Raw genomic sequence first — 19,522 nt, forward strand, 5'->3', positions numbered from 1 at the left:
AAATATAATGAAACTAGATGGTACTTGGCTTGTAGTGCTAAAAAGTGCTAAAAAATAAATTAGAAAAACTCAATAGCAATGTGTCTTTCCAGAAGTCAAATGTGTTTTTGATACGGGGATGAACAGCTGGTGTCAGGAAATGTTTAGCTTAGCACAAGTTCTGAAAGCAGAGGGCTTGGTACAAGTGTCAAAAATAGATCCAGACCAACCAACACCTCTAAGGCTCAGTAATTAATACTTTGTATCTCATTTGTTTGTGGTTTTAGCATGAGATACATGCCACAACTATTTCTTGACAAGCATAGTGCAGACAATCTAGTAACCACATTAGCTCCACTCTTGTGATATTGGAGAGATGAGGTGCCTTTGCAGAACCCCAAAAATACTAAAAGACAACGTTCACCCCAGTCACAGCCTGTTCACCCTGCTACTGTCTGGTAAGAGATATGGAAGTATTCACTGTCATACCTAAATCAATCAGTCAAAGAAGGAACTACATTGAAATGTTGTTTACATGGTGCACTTTCCAAATAAAGTGTAGACTTTCAAAAAAAAAAAGGCACAAAAACACTTGGTTAGGTTTAAAATAAGTAACTTTACTTGATGCAAGGTAGCATAACGTAATGTATGTAAGTTACAGTATTTGCATACCTTACAAAAGATAAAAAAGAAGTCTGCATCGACTATTGGCTTCAAGATGGATGGAATCTGTGTATCCTGGGTGAAAGTCTTGTGTACACTTTCAAAATAAAGATTAGACTTTCAGAATAAATTTGCAAAAACTACTTGGTTAGGTTTATGCAAGAAAAGTACTTGGTTGGGTTTAAAATAAGTAACTTTAAGTTGCGCCAGTTAACGTAATGTTATTTACACAAGTCACATTACTTTCATACATTATGAAAGCTAAAGCAAAAAAGAAGTTAACATCAACTGCTGGTTTCACATGAGCCCTGGACCATGGTCTTCTGGGTGAACATCCTGTGTGGACTATCAAAATAAAGAGTAGAATTTCAAGATAAATGCACAAAACTACTTGGTTAATTTTAGGCAACAAAACTACGTGGTTAGGTTAAAAAAAAATAACATAAACAATAACACTAGAGGGGTGTGTTGAGAAATGAGGGGTATCTACAGGGTCACAGTTTGAAGCATAGGGACACTGACCAAGTTGCCACATTTGATTGTGGAGAGTGAGAACGGGCTGCTTCTTTGCTGTCTTTAATGAATTTACTTATGAAATCATTATAATTGAATTAATGTGACTTGGCTCAATAGTCGCATATTTTCATCTGTTCATGTTTTCTGTCTCTACCAGAAGGCCTGCTGGATTTTGTGAAGCAGCCATGGGCAGCAAGACTCTGCCAGCACCAGTCCCTCTCCACCCGTCCCTCCAGCTAGCCAACTACTCCCTCCTCCAGAGCTCCACGGGCCTCCAGCTGCCAGCGGATCATTTCCACAGCATCTACAGCTTCAGCGCCCTACACGCCATCCACCTCCACCAATGGACCCTTGGGTACCCGCCTTTGGCTCTGCCCCGCTGCACCATCTCCAAACTGCCTGCCCAGTTTTCCTCCATGGCCTCCATCCCCATATTCCCTCACCTCCTGCAGCCCAAGCAGGACTCCGCGGGGCTGCTGCAGAGCTCCAAGAACAAGCCTCGATTTGACTTTGCCAACCTGGCAGCAGCAGCCACCCAGGAGGATCATCTGAAGGCGGAGGACCTGAGCATGTCTGGTGCTGCTGCCGCCGCCGCCGCACAGGCATCATCTCACCACCCGACCTCAGCCGGCCTGGGATGCCTCCTGGACGTGACCAAACTCTCCTCGCCGGAGCGCAAGTCCAGCCGAGGCCGACTGCCTTCCAAGACCAAGAAAGAGTTTGTCTGCAAGTTCTGCGGCCGCCATTTTACCAAATCCTACAACCTGTTGATCCACGAGAGGACGCACACGGACGAGAGGCCGTATACCTGTGACATCTGCCACAAAGCCTTCAGAAGACAGGACCACCTCCGAGACCACAGGTGAGGACCAGGGTTTGAACATTACAGAAAAAAAGTTACCTTCTGAAACTGTCAATCTGGTAACAATGGCCCTGTTCATTCAGTGAGTGGCTAGGTGTGCCAACGGGCGAGGTCTGAACTTCCATTTTAACCTCTTTGTTTTTTTCCAGTACTCATACAACTGCTTCTGTCATGACATTATAGATGCCTTCAAGGAGAGACTGTCTGGAAGAGTTTCAGTTTCAACTCAATTTCCATAAAATCTGCAAATTTAAGTAAATCTGCATTTTCATACAATTATGTTATGCAAATATTAAAAGCCCACATTGATTAAACAGGTTTAGACATGTTTGGATGGTACTGTGCAAAAATTTATAATCGGTCCCGACTGGATTTCACTGTTTTTTGGGGGGGGGATTGCTGTGAACTAAAAACCCTGATTTCACAGCAGCTTTTCTAAAACACTGGGATGCATGTGCAACTTGTTCCAGTGAGAATAAAACTATTCTGAGTGTTGGAAGTAACCTCACCAAAAATACCAACAAAATATGCTTTATTTGTAAATGACAAAGTACAGCTGGGGGGGGGGGGGGGGGTATTACACAAGGAAGCAAAATCTTTTTGGAGCTCAAACTCAGTCAAAACAGCACAAAATTATAAAATATAAAAGTGCACAGAGCTGTGATAAATATCAGTAACAATGACAAACCTTGTGTTTTTTTTTCAGTACTCTTAATAGTTAAATAAATAAACAAATAAATAAAACATTAAATTGGCCTATTGAGACACACATGTATGATGTTTGTGCATGGCCATGCAGAATTCACAGGCATTGGTTGAATTTGCATGAATTTTTGCTACTGAAACTTTGCAAATTCTTGGAGAGACTGCACAGCAAGTCCTTATGACGGCCAATTTGTTGTGACCGAGCAAATTTGTCCGCGGACTTGTCCACCTGGCCTTTACACGAACCCTGCAGACGCCGATGTACTGTGCATGTGTGGAATACGTCCTCCAAGCAAACCCCAGAGAGTAATATAACTGATACACGTCCATGGTGTCTGCAGCTGCCTGTGTTTGTGTCTATTGGGAGTATAATCCAGGTTTAAGTTGTCCGTCAGTGTCCACACAAGATGCGTTCAGAAACATTTTGAGGATCACCTACAGCATCCATAGCCTAACACACAATCACAGGACTGTAGTTACTCATGTAAAACAGAAAAAAAGATGTGTCGTTCTGCAGTCTGTGTAGACTGTGTATCTGTTACATCAGAAGTGCGCAAGACGGACGACTGAAAAACGCTGTTGAAGTGCCTCCTGTGCAGACACGCTGGAAGGCGTAATGGAGAAAGGCTTAGCTGTTAAACGCTAATAGTGCACTCGATTACCATCTGCATTTAATTACCTGCAAACCAAGCTTGTCAAAGACATCGATTTATTGTGTAATTTAATATATGGCCTTCATCTCTGTCATCAATCAAAATTGTATTAGCAGTAAGCTAACATGCAGCAGCACGTTAATGAGCTTGAAAAAATGATTTACGTCACTGCTTTTTGCTAACGGCTAAGTGAGTTTCCTTCTGAAAAACACAAATCATATCAACATATCAAATCAAACTGTCTAAAGGTGTGTTCACACAGAAAGTGAAGAGATTGTTTACTCCGCATCATTTGCCCCAAACAGGCAATGTACCAACGGTAGACGTTAGCTGTAGGCTAGCTAGAAACAGATCATCTGTGTGTATGGGATTGTGCCTGTGAGTGTGTTTGTGTTCAGCTCAGCCAGATCTCAGAACTCACGAGGATCTCCACTTCCTCCTTTTATTTCCCAGACTCTCTCCCTTTTCCTCTCATGTCTGCATGTTTATCAAGCAAATTCAAAAAGGATAAGCGCAAATCATTGCTCATGCTTAACAGTGTCTGCTCAAGTGGATGGACACTACCAAGCCAGTATCATAGCAGTTTGTAAAAATAGTCACAAAATTTAATCTATACATCCATGTACATGGACATGAATTGTCAATAATTTTCATGACAGTCAGCATGATTTTCAGACTATGAATACACGTAGGGATGAGGTCAACAGAAGACTTCCACAGAGGAGATGGGGGTACGGTTCTCATGTGAGACCAATACTCAATATTGATTATTTAAGGAAGTAGTTATTTTAGACCAAACTACATTATTTTATCAAAATCTAACCAAGCAGTGTTGGTGCCTGAACCTACCTAATACCTAGAAAACCTCTGCCAAGAAGGATATATTTTCATTGCTGTTTGTTTGTTTGTCTGTCTACAGGATTACGTAAAAACTACTAGTCTGATTTTCATGAAATTTGGTGGAATGGTGTAGCATGGGCCAAGGAAGAACCCATTAAATTTTAGAGTGGAATCAAATCATAGGGTGTGCACAGGAATTATTTTTCGCTTTCATTAACATTGCGAGAGGCTTCTGGTTTTGAAAGTGTAACCTGACGTTGCTTATTTATTATCACTAACTTGACCCTTGATGAGAACAATGGCAGATAATATATTATTTTTACAGACCTGCTGAGGGTCACAAAAACTGTGTTCATGCACGCAAGTTAATAGACTGAACAAACTGCTGTGGGAGTGACAGAGTTGAGACTTTAGTTCATGCTGCCCTGGGCAAATTTGCTTTTACATGTACCTCCCTTGGTGTCTTTCCACTGACATAAAGAATAGTACTGACCATGACAGAAGATTGTTTACTTGAAGAAAGCTGGTGAAATGATCAAAAATATTTTGTAAAGCTTGCTTTGTCCTAGATGAGGTCTGGAGCACCCTGAATCTCTCAAGTTGAAATAATACTTTACGTATCTGCGAGTTTGCAAGGGTCCGCGTGATGTAAATTTGGTCATCAGAGAGCGTACACAGACATGCACATGACTCTGATTTGTTGTGAGCACCCAGATCTGCCGTGGCGTGTCCACAAGACCGCTGCGCTAACACAAGCTATTCAAATGTAGAACATGTCCTCCAAACAAAGTAGCATAGACAGAACTACAACGCATCCGCAGCGACCACACCTGCCCATGTACACTAGTTTTGGTTCCTGTTAGAACCTTTTATAAAGGTACTAGTTTGAACCCTCTCAGAGAGTTCTACGTAGAATCCACTATAAAGGGTTATACCTAGAACCATCTGTGAAAGGTTCCACCCAGAACCCCATGTGGGAGGTTCTGCAGAGAACCCTTCCATTGTGCAGTGATTCCACCTGAACTCTCTCTGGGGGTTCTATATGAAACCTTTTTATATTCCAAGAGTTTTTACCTACAGTAGAACACACTCAGGGGGTTCTACCAAGAAACTTTTCTATATTTCAAAGGTATTATCGAGAACCCACCCACGGGATTCCACTGAGGATCCTTCTATAGTGTAATGGTTCCACCCAGAACCCTCTGGGGCTTCTATCCATAATCTTTCCAACTTCCAAGGGTGCTAATAAAAACTAACCAAGGGTGTTCTACAGAGAACCTTTTTATATTCCAACAACATTATATAGAACCCATCCGGGGGTTTATACTAACATTTTTATATTCCAAGTTTTTTATCTATAACATACATTGATATAATGGTATAAAGAACTCTTGACGAAAGAGTTCTTAATGGGAACCCTTAGTCTTACAAAGATCCCTTGATACACCCTTATTTCAAAAAAGAAGAAGATGGAAAAGAAAATGGAACTCAGCCCTTCAGGAAGAACCCCTTTTGAACCCTTAATTCTTATGCGTCTTTTTTAAAAATATATTCAGGCCGTTACAGCAGACGATGACAGAGCCTGCCACCATCTGAATTCTCAAAACTCATCTCATCAACCTAAACCCAAACAAACATTAATATCAAATCCTTGATGGTGATTGTTTTTGAAATAATGTGTTATGGAGGGCATGTTGGGAAGGTCACGAAGCCGGTATGTCAGACAGAGTACTAATGATTGCTGCTAAATACTAACCGGCTGCTCCGTTGTGTTTCCCGCTGCAGGTACATTCATTCCAAAGAAAAGCCCTTCAAATGTCAGGAGTGTGGGAAGGGCTTCTGTCAGTCCAGGACTCTGGCTGTCCACAAAACATTACACATGCAGGTCAAGGAACTGAAGCCAGCCAAGATCAAGTGATTCACTGTGCCAGCAGGGAAGGGACGGGGACACTGGAAAAACAAGACCAAAGACAACAAAAGTCAAAGAACAACCAAAGACTTTTTCATCTCAGCTGTCGGAGGTCGAGCCCTCCGCTTCTATGGGAATACTCTTCAAGGATGAAATACTTCACCAGCCAGTTCTTAAAGAAATAACACAGAAATAAGCCTTAGTGGAGGAGTGTGTGCTTAGTTGTCAAAGCCTGACTTGGCAGAGACCCCAGTGGATGTGTGGAATGTGAAATGGACCTTAAGAAAAAAAAAACCCTTGTGGCTGCTCAGTGCAAATACTTTGCTCAGAAGCTTATAATCCAAAGACTTTATGAAAGGGACATGACTCTTATGCAATTTTTTAAACCAAAAACTGAGAATGATCAAAGCCATGTTAGCATAGACACATTTTCCTCCTTTTCAATATCACATTCCAATGTTATTTTTGTACAGATACATTATATCAGAAATGTATTTTTGCACTTTAACCTGATTATTGATTATTTACATATATCACTGGATTTCTTAAACTTATTTTCAAAATGAATAATAATCATTTCTAAATAAAATATTTTACTGTAACTGGTTGGCTGTGTGTCTCAGTTTGTCTGACTGAAATGTTGCTAAATGCAATATATATATGAGGTAGGTATTTAGGGGGAGAAATTCAAAACCAGTGTTTCTCTCCAACAATCATGACCCAGTTACTCAAGATATTCCATGCACCTTGTTGTGAGCAGTTTCATGTAGGAACTACTTTCTTTCTAGTAGTAGTTCTCTCTAGAAAGTAGTTATGGTAGATTTTCCTGCAGGAGAAAAGTAGTTCCTGCATGAAACTGCTCACAATTGGGTCATGATTACTGGAAAGAAAAAGTAGTTTTTCTGTACTTGGAGCACCACAAACTGAGTGCCATTTAGTCCCATTAAATTGGAGAGAAGACAGGCTTCTCTACAGCCGATATTTCAGCTCACACCAAAAAAATCTAGATGGACATGTAGCACTACAGGCCAGAGGAAATATGTATATGTATTTTTGATTTTGGGGTGAACTGTCCCTTTAAGAGAAGAATCGTAACAAAGGTAGTGGCAACACTCTATTTGAAGGAGTTTGCATAAGACTAACCAAAGACTATCATAACTATGACATGGTGACATCTGTCATGAACATGAAGAAGTCTTTATGAATGTTGATGCCTGTTGTTAATGCAAAGTTAGAGTTAGGGTTCACAAATTATGTCAACTTTCACTCATGTGTCTCAATTTAAATTCATGCAGCTGTCTGTACCAACTGTTCTTATGGGCATAAATGCAACCTGAAGTCTTTATTTGGACTTAAAGTCTATTTTTTTCAATAGTAACCCCATAAACAAGAAGTTGATGCCCAGTAAAGAGTGTGTTTCAGAGCCAGAGTGAGTGCACCTCACTCTGCTCCAGTTTAATCCCACAGATATTCCCCCAACTTCTTGTGCAGTGTTTTCCTGAGCAAACTGTACATTTACTGCCACTAGACAACTTCACTGCTAAACTTTAATCTCCCCAACACCTGTCAGCTCTGGGCACAGCCAGCAGAACTTTCTTATTTTCTTTTCTCTCTCTTGCTCATCTACACTCACTGTGGATGTTTTCCACTTTCCAAACCATTTCTCATTTCCTGGGAAACAGAAAGCGTTAAACCAGGAAAAATATGTGGGCTTAGTTTACTTCCTTTAAACATATTCAACAGCTGTGTGTACATGCTGGTGGCACAGCTGTGTGTGTGCGCTGGCGGACTGCACCAAACGCTTCAATAAACTGATTAACAAGCATGAAACACCACAAATTTAAATACTTTTGACGGTTAAAGCAGTTAAGGTAACTTGTGGTTCTATCATCTGAGTTAGACTAACAACACGATTTCTGTCGCCAGTTTTGTGTGGAAATACTTAAAAATATCAAACACTAAAGATGGAAAGTGTGTACTGCTGTCTGAACAAGGAATCAGTAAGTCAAATAAGCAGCTGTGCTCCGATATTTAAAATCGCAGACAAAATTACAAGTGAAAGCCTAAATGGTACAAGAACACTGGATTCATTCTTTATCCAAAACACTTTTGGGCAAAATTCTGGCAGAGATGGCAGCATGTGATGGATTTACCTTCCACACGAGGCTGTTGTGACCATCGTTGCCATCACCATCGACCGAAATGTCACACCAAGTGAGTGAGAGCTTTTTATAGCTTTGCTTTTTAATTCTGAGTGATCCCTAACTTTATTAAGTGGACTATATTTGACACCGCAGCACGCACCATGCCAGCACTCTGTTGGAGACACACCAGCAGCCTCTGAACCAGTGGTCCTTAGCGTGCCACACATGCACCAGATTGGTTTACCCAGAGCCACAGTCTGTATTTGCTCAGTTTCTTCTCCCATAATTTACAGGCTTATGGCATTGTTACTCAACAAAGGTGGGAAGTAACTTAATATATCATTACTGTACAAGTAGATTTTCAGGTATCTGTACAATACTTGAATATTTCTTTTTTTGACAATGTTTTACTTTTATTCCCTACATTTAAACACAACTACCTGTACTTTCTATTCTGTACATTTTCAAAACAGGCTAGTTACTTTAGTTTTAATGCATTTGAGAGGAATTATTGATTATTTTTATTTTGTATAATCGCGCACTGTCTTCCCAACATTAAGACAGAATTCAACAAAAGACAACAATGATGACAAAGATGTAACAAGACAAAAAAGATGTAACAAGACAAAACACATAACAACACAAAAAAGCAGTAACAAGAATAGACAAAAACAACATAAAAAATGTGACAAAACAGTTTGCTGTCGTGAAATGCGCATCTCGCAGAAAGACAACCATCCGAATCTACCCAAAATCTCACACCAAGTGAGTGAGAGCTTTTTATAACTTGTTTTTTTAAACTCTGAATGATAACTAACTTCATTAAGCTGACTATATTTGACACTGCTATGCACACCGTGCCAGCCTTCTGCCAAAGACACACCAGTGGCCTCTGAACGCAAATAGAATATGAAATCTGTCTTAGCTCAATATTATGACTTTGAAAACACCAAATAACTTATTTTAATGAAATTCAATAGTTTATGATATGATGTGATATAAAATATCACTTCCATGAGGCTGTTCAGTCAGGAAGTGAACTTGGCTGCAACGAAGATCAAGCTGCAGCGCAGTTTATCCTATGTTGATTATAATGTTTCTTAATGTCGGTCTTCTGCCAACACTAAAGCAGTCAGGTTTGGAAACCACATTTCTCCCAGTTAAATATTGCACTGCCTGAAACATGACCACTATGTTTTAACAGTTGCTGAAATTATAACTTAAAATTGCATTTAATGTCCTTTTCCCGAGACAGAAAATATATTATGATATTCCACTCATTTGCAGCTTGATGTTGGGTGGACAAGACAGAGACTGTAGAGATGGATGCCTCAGTGTGTCATGAACACTTTCGTCACAGATGCGTGATGCTGACATGACGTTGTGGCACAGACCAGGGCTAACGGCCACCAGGCTCTGTAGAAAACGATAGGCCTGTGTGTCAGAGCTGAGCACTGATCAGCCCAGCCCAACTGAACCCCTGTGTGTGTATTTCTGTGTGTTGGGATGTTTGGTGTGTCATGCAGGAAGAAAGCTGCTGGTCCAGGGGAAGGAGGAGAGCCGAGCGGATGGTCGGCCTGTTGCTCACCGTTTCTCTTGTAGCCAGGAACTCATCAGTCTGTCATCAACTCCACGAGTAGCCAGGGACACACACACACATAAACACACACACAGCTGGGCAGGTTGAGATGGCAGGGGATGGTGTACGTGACATAAGGCTGGTCGCACTGGTGGCAGAGGGGACAGTGCTTCTGCTCGGTGACCTCCTGTCCTCAGGCTGCTGGCAGCGTTACAAACTTTAACTACAGTCCTGAGACAGTAGGGAGCAGAGAGTGCTGCTACCAGACACTGGGAGGACAATCATGCAATCATGATTTCTGATGGGCTGCAGGCTCAGAGGCTGCTGCCCACCAGTGGTCACGTCTTAATGCATGGTCATTGTTCCTTAGCGTGCCACACATGCACCAGATTGTTTTACTCTGAGCCACAGTCTGTGTGTGCTCAGTTTCTGTTCCCATAGTTTATAGGCTTATGGCATTGTCACTACATGTCTGAGACAGAGGTAGGAAGTAATTTAGTACGGATACTTTTTTAACGTACTTCATGAGTTTTCAGGTATCTGTACTGATTTTCATTTTTATTTTTCTGGTGACTTTTTACTTCTATTCCCTACATGTTATCACAAATATCTGTACTTTCTACTCTCTACATTTTCAAAGCAGGCTCGTTACTTCAGTTTTAATGCATTTGAGTGACTTTTTTTTTTTTTTGCATCATTGTGCACCACCTTCCCAACCTCTAGACTGATTTCAACAAGACAACAACATTGTAAAAGACATAACAAGAAAAAATAGACATAACAAGACAAAAAAGGTGTAACAAGACAAACATTTAAATGTAACAAGACAAAACAGATGTAATGAGACAAAAAAAGATGTAACAAAAGTAAAATGTAAAAACAATACAAAAACATTAAAGACATAAAGATAATGCCAACATTAAAGGCGTAATGAGACAAAAAGACATAAGATGTAATAGATGTAAAACAAGAAAAAAACACCACAAAAGACATAAGACTAAAAAGACAAAAAAAAAACAAGGTAATAAACGTAACAAGACAATAACAGCATTAAAGAAGAAAAAAAGACGTGAAAAAACATGGCTCTTTTTAATTAAGGGGATAAGTACTGGTGCTGCTGTATGAGTTGTTTGCATCTTTACACACGGTGGGTATACTTAGATTACACGTTGACACCCTAACTACACATTGATTATAGGTTTTATTACAGTGAAGAAACCAATGGCAAGTTACACACATGATATGTAAAATCTGCTGCTAGAACATTTTTGGAAAGATCTTGGATTATGGAAGCACACGCCTCAAGAAAACATAACATATGTCTAGGGTTTTTAGACATTTTAATGCTGAAATGTTACATGTGTATCTGCATCTGTGTGTCAGAACATGTGGATGCACAAAACATGTCTCAAATAATACCTGAAGCAGGTGCACTGCACTTCATGGCCCAGAGAGTAAAGCTGCTCCTCTGTATATACACTCATCTCATGTGCACATATGAACTTAAACATGGGAATGGATCGTATCTAGTGTGCACACAATAGCATTTTGAGCACTCAATATTGATATATATATAGTTTTTGGCAACACTTTATATTAAGGTGCATGTAATAAGTGTTAATTAATAGGTTATAAGGTCTGTTTAAGATGCTTATCGACATTAATGTGTTAATAAGAAAAGTGCTGATAACAACATAATGAACATGTTTATCGTGAGATTATAAGACATTTTTAAGCACTTATTAGAAACTTGTTGACAGGTTAAGAATGTTTATAAAAGCCTTATTTGCCCCATCTCCTTTTTCTCTGCAGCTGTCAGTATAAAGGCCTCAAAATACTATTAAGTTAAAAATAAAAATCATGGTTAACTGTTACCAAGTGCATAATGAAGGATTAATTAATCTTAATAAGCAATGTTCACCCTTTGGATGAGGTAGCCCCAAAATGCATAGTTAAGTGTCAGTAAGTGCATAATAAAGGATTAGCTAACCTTTATCAGCACTGTTCACACTATAAAGATCTGTTGCCCCAAAATGCATAATTGCCTATTAATGAGTGCCTAATAGAGGATTAATTAGACTTAATAAGCACTGTTCATACTTTAGATCCAGTTCCTCAAAGTGCATAATTAACTATTAATAAGTGCACAATAAATGATTAATTAACCTACATAAGCACTGTTCACACTTTAGATCTGGTACCTCCCAAAAGCCATAGTGGCATGGTTAATTAGTGCATAATTTAGTATGTAGACATCTTAATAATTCAGCAACAAAACTTTAGTGGAGGTTTAACAATAATGTAACAGGTAAGTCTACGCTATTGTAATGCTATTCTGAACAATCATAAGAAACTCATAAGGCTTTTATTAACATTCTTAGGCGGTCTGTTAACTGTTAACAAGTGTCTTGTAAAAGTTCATAAATGTCTTATAATCTAAGAATAAACATGTTTATTGTGCTATTATTAAGAGTTTGTTAGTGTTATTAACACATTTTGTTAATAACCATCTTATAAGGGCCTTATTACCTATTCACTAATGTTTACTTCAAGCACCTTGATATAAAGTGTTCTCTCTGGTGTCTTTGGGGCTGCATTAACTAACTTATGACTACTTCATATTGGAGTGGATATTTACTGTATAATCTGTATGAACACTGAGGGGAATTGCCCCCCCAGCCTTGGCTTTACCTCTTTGTCCTCTGGGCCTGGGGGAAATGTCATTCACTGCTACTGTCCTAACTGAATGATTTAGGAAGGGCTGGCAGAGGGCATGGAGGGGATAAGGTGGTGCTTCACACAGTAGATGCTGCTCCGGATCACTGACACGTTTATGGTTTCCGACCGGCAGGGTGAGCTGGAGGGTGGCAGGATGGACGCACGGTAAACTGACAGACACAGAGCCGACAGGGACCGGCTGTTGCCCCCCAGGCTTCCTCCAGCCAGGGAGGAAGAGGGGAGGAAAGGTCCTCCCCCTCCTCCTTTCCAACAATTATAGAGTAGGATCAGAGAGGGCCAGGAAGGTGAAAGCAGGTCTTGATGAAAATCACTTCCACGTGGTTCTGATGGCCTCTTCACCCTGTTACAGCAGGCTTACACAGACAGAATGGAACAGCTGCCACTGCTGGGACGACAGCAAATTATTACAACCATCCAACTGAATAGATGGCACTGATAATAGTAGATTAGTTTAGGTAATAAGTTGCCAGCCAGTGCCAACACTTTACAGTATTTTGTATATGTGTGCGTTTCCTCTGGCCGGTAGGAATAACTTGACTCTGTGCTTAAAATAACTTCACAGGATAAATATCAATCTATCAACCTTAATAAACACAGAAATGACAGTGTCCTTTTGTATTTCTGGTGCTTGGGACCGGAGAACAAGACCAGACCTTGAAGCCCTCCGCTCTGTGTCTGAAAAATCCGTCTCACACGTCCGCAATATTGATGAGACATTTCGGCGTCATCTCTTCCTCACCCATTTCAGTGCCCTGTCCGTCAGTTTCACTTTCAGAGTGATCCCGAGCTGACTCGCCATCCACATCAGAAGATTGTCCAAACTATGCATTATCTGAGGGTTTATATATATATATATATATATATATATATATATATATATATATATATATATATATATATATATACATATATATATATATATATATATACACATATATATTTGTTGTGCTGGTCACAAGCTGCTGTTTTTTCTGTATTAAGTCTATGCTTCCCTTTCAGGTGGATCTTCTTCTTCACTTGTTTTTTTGACCCAGGACTGCTGTACCTGTTCACAAGATGTGCAACAATCAACTTAATATAAATCTGGATTATATGGCTGGGTTCCAAACTTGCATGCCTTTATGACATTAAAGCACGCATCATGCTTTAATGTCATGTGAACTTTGTGCTGCTTGTTAGCTAGCCAGTGTAGCTAACCTGTTTACTTGTTGGTGAGTCCATTCACCACATCGTCCGCCGTGACAGGAGCCGTGGCACATCCCCTCCTCGCCACCGCCATGGATAACCTGGAGCCGAAACAAAAAATGGTGTTGCTTACAGGCCAAAAGGTAAAAGAAAAGAAACTCTGCCACTATTCCCCAGTACCACAATCATCACCTACAGTTAATCCCTTCTTCTGAAAATTCTGAAAAATGAAAATTTAGTCATTATCTACTCACTCTCATGCCGACTGAAGGTTGGGTTTAGTTTTTTAGTCCACAAAACAATGCTGGGGGCTTTAAGACACTTGGATTATACCAGATGAGGAGTATGGAGGCAATTTATGACTTTTTGAGGGGTTTTTAAGCATGTTTTTACGTTTGAAAACTGGTCACCATTCACTTCTATTGTCTGGAAGATTGTGCAATACTGTTTTCCTGTGAAACTCCAGCAGTGCTCTGTGGACTAAAAGCAAAACTGGACCTTAATCTTCTTCTTCTTCTTAGAATAGGGAGACTACTGTTTGTTCTTATTGATTCTTTTGACAGTTACTTATATTCTCTATATAAACTACAGATGTTGCATCAGTTTCTTAACTTTAGTCCAGTTATACAGGTTGACTAAAGTGTGCAGAGTAAACACAGTACCCAAGCTGCTCACAAGCTTTCCAAACAGCCTCCTCCTTTAAAGTGTGTAATTGTATCATAATGTGTAATGTGATGTTTTAAAAAGGTCCAGTTTTAATAATGCCCCTATGTCAAAATGTAGCACGCTACTCATGACTACTAATATCTCCATTATTTGGGCCTATGTTGCAGATCTGTTAAATTTATTGTTGAACATTACAAGGTTTCCCTGACCTGCTAAGATTTAATATCCAAACAGGTTTTATTTATTGATATGGCCACACCCAGATACAGTTTTGCCAAAGCGCTGAATGATTTCTCTCTGTTTTTTAGGCACGTCTCCATAGAAGGAAATTATTCTTCTGTACTAATCTAACCTTTTTAAGAGTTCTCATTTATTGTAATTTATTAAAGCACAAGTGTATTAAGCACAAATTAAAATGTTTTGGCTGATGTCTTCTTCAGAGTGCGTGCTTTTCTGAGGAGTTATGCAGCAACAAAGTTAAAGATTGTCCAGGGAGCGGCATTAGAGGAAAGGCTGTAAGCTCAGTCAGATTCTAATGATTAATTGTATTGGGTGAAGGGTGAAGACCTGTGCTACCTGCTCATTGTATCCAAGTGCGCAAGTGGAAAAGTGTTTTGGTAGATCTAAAGTAAAGGTCAGGAGAAGTAAATTCATATAGATTCATCCTGAAGATGAGTATCTACAGCAACCTTTTTTAAAAAAAAAATAAATAAATTTGCTGTAATATAACAATTCAAAAAGACTGGACAATTTGTGTGAGACTATTACAAGGCAACGTAGGGCATTTGGTGCTTTATAACATTACAAACAGACGCAGGACAGTCAGGTGGGTGTAAGTGTTCATGATAAGACATGTAAGATTGTATTTGTAGCGAGAATGGCTAATGAGTAATGACGAAGAAAAGAGGGAAAGAGAATGATATGTGATGATAATTAATAATAATGATGAAAAGGTAAATAATAGCAATGATGAGAACAGAGGATGTGAGGCCTCTGGCTCACATTACGGGGTCATGGCGGGGGGATACAGGCCAGGGTCGAGCGTGGCAGCAAGGGGGCAGGAAAGCCGGGTCCACCCCGGAGGTATACTGATCTTTTTTTTTCTTTTGCAATTCTTTTTTGAGAGAGTGAGAGAAACAAACAAACCAACATGCACGGAGACCTGGGACACGGTTGTGGGAGCTGCAGTGCTTCCCCTTCAGGGATCGCCCCCCCAGGTCCACTTTTTTTTCTCTCTCCCACTTTTTCTCACTCTTTTTTGCTACAGTTTAATGTCTTTGTCCAACCACCATAATCTTTGTCCTTATTATTTTATTGTATTTAATCATTTAATCACCGGCTCAATCCACAGGTGAATCCAGCATCCACCTGTTGCTAAACAGGGGCCTGCACCTAAGCTGCTGCTAAATTAGACTGTTATATACCTTTAAATTATTAATTAGTAATTAGATTAATTATTATTGGTGTTCCTGATATTATGAATATCATTATTACCATTACATTTACTTTACCATTACACTATGATCTTTACATTCATTATTAATATCCTTTGTATTAAATTTGTATTTTCATTATTATGTCATTTCTAATAGCCATTTAAAGGAGAAATATGTAGCTGTTGTGTGTACAAAAATGAGCACAGCAGTGCAAATAGCGAGGTGGAGTCATAGACTGTATATTTAATAGGTTGTAATATACCATCTATGCTTGAAGCGAGATGTTTTCCCCTCCTCCCCAGACACAGCAGAGACAGGCAGGCTGCAGGAGCTCTGCAGGAGTGCAGGATGCACACAACCTTGTAAACTGACAATAACAAGCAAGGATCAGTCGTCCACTGTAACCTGATCAGCTGTTTATAACTGTCAGTTGTCTGTCAGTGTAAAGTTAAGCCTGTTATCCTGAAATTGGAAGCCCATTGCTCTGAAATAACACACTCTGAACAATGAGTTCTGAATTTCATTCACATTTTGCTCAATTTAACAGTTAAAAACATCTGCTCCTTCTACAAGATTATTAATGATTTCTTACAACTCATAAACAGACACTTGCTCATTCAGGGAAAAATTGGCATTAATTTGAATGTAATTTGATCGTACAAAACAGTTATATTAGTCCAGAATGGAAATTTCAACTTAATGTTTACTTGATCTCTGATGACACAAAATGGTCATTTTATGATTTATTACCATAAATATATTACAGATTTCTCCTCTCCTTTAAATCTGTATTTTCATTATTATGTCATTGCTGACAGCCATTTAAATCAAACTGAAACGAAAAGAGAAGGAAGAAAGGAAACAGGGAAACCACAGCATACTGGAATGGAAATCATGCAGGTTGTTATCAGTACAGTGTTGGATGGACACACTAGCTGACATCACTAATCTTAGGTCCTGTGCTAAGTGATGTAGAACTATTCTGACCTAATGAAAACATCTCCCTGGTGAAAGGATATCATGTGCCCACGCAAAATGGATTCAAGCCATCTTGATTTTTCTAGAGTGGCCAGGAAATCCTGTGTGTTAAAAGCACGTCCACCTTCACCACTGCCAGCACGCTGAACTGATTAATTTGCTGTGGCTGGCTCTCACGAGTCGTCATGTGAATTCGATTCGACTTTTATTGATGATATGATAAACTTTACTGTTATTCAGAGAATGATCCAATGGGCTGTGGCAGTAGTATACTTCATGCAGTCATTCTGAATAACCGTACGTTTATGAGAATTGACTGTGTCGGGACCAAAATGGTTATAGCTGTTTGCTGAAATAAGACACTGCTGCATGAACTGTTACTGTGAAGCCTTCAAACATGACTTAATGCTCTCGTCAAACACGCAAAAGCGATTCAGCAGCTCGAATGTATCTTCTCCCTCCAATGTGTCCTCCAAAGAGAAACAACAGCATCAAATGTCTGTTCAAAGCCATCAGTATCATCTAAATTGTGTTTTAAGATACAAAGACATGTTGTGACAGCGTGAACTAAAGTGTGGAGTTGTTAGAGAGCCTCAAAACCTTGTAGGGACGAGGGTGAGGTGACTGGATGGGTCAAGAAAACATGACACAGCTGTTTCTGTCATGTTTCCAACCAACACTGATTTCTTTCAACCTTTCCTTAACTTCTCACATGGTGAAGCACAGGACGGAAATATACTCATCAACAAAAGAAAAGAGGTGGAACAAAGTCATTGTTTTAAGTCACAAATATATCAAGTCTTTGCAATTAAGTCCCATGTCAATTTCCAACATAACTGTAAACAACACTCAAGTTACTATAATTAAGTAGTTTTTTGGGTACTTGTACTTTTATGAGTAGATTTTCAAGTCTGTACTTTTACTTGTACTCATGTATGCATTGCACGATGTAATCTACTTAGTTACTTTTAAAATCATAGTTGAGTACTGAGTACAATTTGAATTAATATCCAAACACTGCATCTGCATGTTTGTAGCTGATAAGGTGATCTAATCGCAAATGGGCCAATGAAAACAAAGATATATGGATGGAAAACTAAAGACTGCAGCAGCAGGTTTGGAGTACGGATTTTAATGTTTAATAGATTAATTGCCATTGAGAATTTATCCAATCAAAAATGTATTCAAGGATAATTAATAGTCCAGAATTAGCAGTTATTGCACCTCATTCGGTATTGTTTTGTCGGGAGCCATTTGATGACTAAAGAAAATAAAATGAATAAAAAAATCTTATAAATGATTAATCATTAATCGATCTATCAGTTAAGGAAAATGAATTTGCAGCCCTAGTTTGGAGAGGTGACAGTGAGCACTGAGCAGAACAAAGTTAGACTGAAGATTTGGAGAAACAGAAAACTCTTTGACTGAGTGCTGCTGTTGATAATGTATTAAACATCAACAGTTAAAATGTGACTAATGCTCTGAATAATTTTTAAGATGAATACTTTGTACCTTTTCCAACACCAACACTTTCTCTTGTATAATATTTCAGTAACGTAACAGTACTTGTACTTGAGTACAGATTCTCAGTAGTCTTTCTAACACTGGTTGTACAATATTTAGTGTAAAATGTTTCATCCTCTGGCGTGACACTATATCATTTGGTGTGAAGTTCAAAATTGTGCCGACAAAAGGCTTTGTTAGCGATATATCATAAAAATCAAGATGGAACATATGGAAAATATTGCATAGTTTTTGTAAACAAGCAAAATTATCTTTGTTTTGAGTTTTACTTCTGGAACCAGTTACATAGTTTTACGTCTTCACTGGTATTTCCTGCAACTTGATTGGAATGAATACTGTTAACTAACAGGAAATGAAGGAGAAATGAACGGATTTATAGTTTCAAACTTTTTAAATAACAGACAATTTAATCTTTGGCCTTGGGGGAAAGTACTAAGTATTTTTAAGTCAAAAGGCCCAAGTTTGAGAAATGTCCGAGAAATGGAGTATCTGGTGTTAAAATCCGTGTTACAAGTCTTCTCTCTATCTATTTATCTATCTATCTCTATCTCTATCTCTATTTATCTATCTTGTCTCTATTCTGTTCTAGTTTCACCCAGAACCCTCTGTACTGTAATGGTTCCACCTCTGAGGGCTCTATCCAGAATCTCTCCACCTTTTAAGGGAGCTAACAAGAACCCACCCAAGAGTTTCTACCAAAACCCTTTTTATATTCAGTGGGTTTCATCTACAATCCACACAGCAGGGTTCCACTTAGAACCCTTGTGTATCACGCTACAAAGAACCCTTGACAAAGAGTTCTTCAAGAATCCAAACAATCATTGTAGAACTATTTCTTCAAAAATGGCTCATGTTGAGGTAAAGGGCTCTTAATCGAGCCCTGAGTCTTACAAAGAACCACTGACAAACCTTTTCTTCATAAGAGGGATCTTCACAACCAAAGAACCATTTTGGAACCTGTAGTTCCAAGCGTGTGCTGCCATCTGGTAGGAGATATAGAAGTATCTGCTGCTGTGCCACCAGACTTCAGAACAAGTTCTTCTCTCCAGGTGAGACTCATCCTCCTAAACGTAGCGAGGAGAAGAAACAGTCATCAGTCATTTTTGTACAGGTGAAACGGTTTTGAAATCGTTTGCCAACAATG

The 19,522-nt window shown here is 39.2% G+C and overlaps 1 protein-coding gene across 1 annotated transcript; it reads left to right on the forward strand.

Annotated features, from left to right (window-relative positions):
- Window positions 1-1,280: 1,280 nt before the first annotated feature.
- Window positions 1,281-6,729, forward strand: osr1 (odd-skipped related transcription factor 1). Its single transcript, XM_084743045.1, has 2 exons — window positions 1,281-2,020; window positions 6,004-6,729. The coding sequence occupies exons 1-2, from the start codon at window positions 1,296-1,298 to the stop codon at window positions 6,134-6,136; spliced, it is 858 nt and encodes a 285-aa protein (XP_084599171.1). The 5' UTR covers window positions 1,281-1,295; the 3' UTR covers window positions 6,137-6,729.
- Window positions 6,730-19,522: the final 12,793 nt, after the last annotated feature.

This window comes from Lutjanus erythropterus, chromosome 18 (assembly GCF_056507025.1).
Source record: "Lutjanus erythropterus isolate fLutEry1 chromosome 18, fLutEry1.hap2, whole genome shotgun sequence".
Classification (NCBI taxonomy): Eukaryota; Metazoa; Chordata; class Actinopteri; order Lutjaniformes; family Lutjanidae; genus Lutjanus; species Lutjanus erythropterus.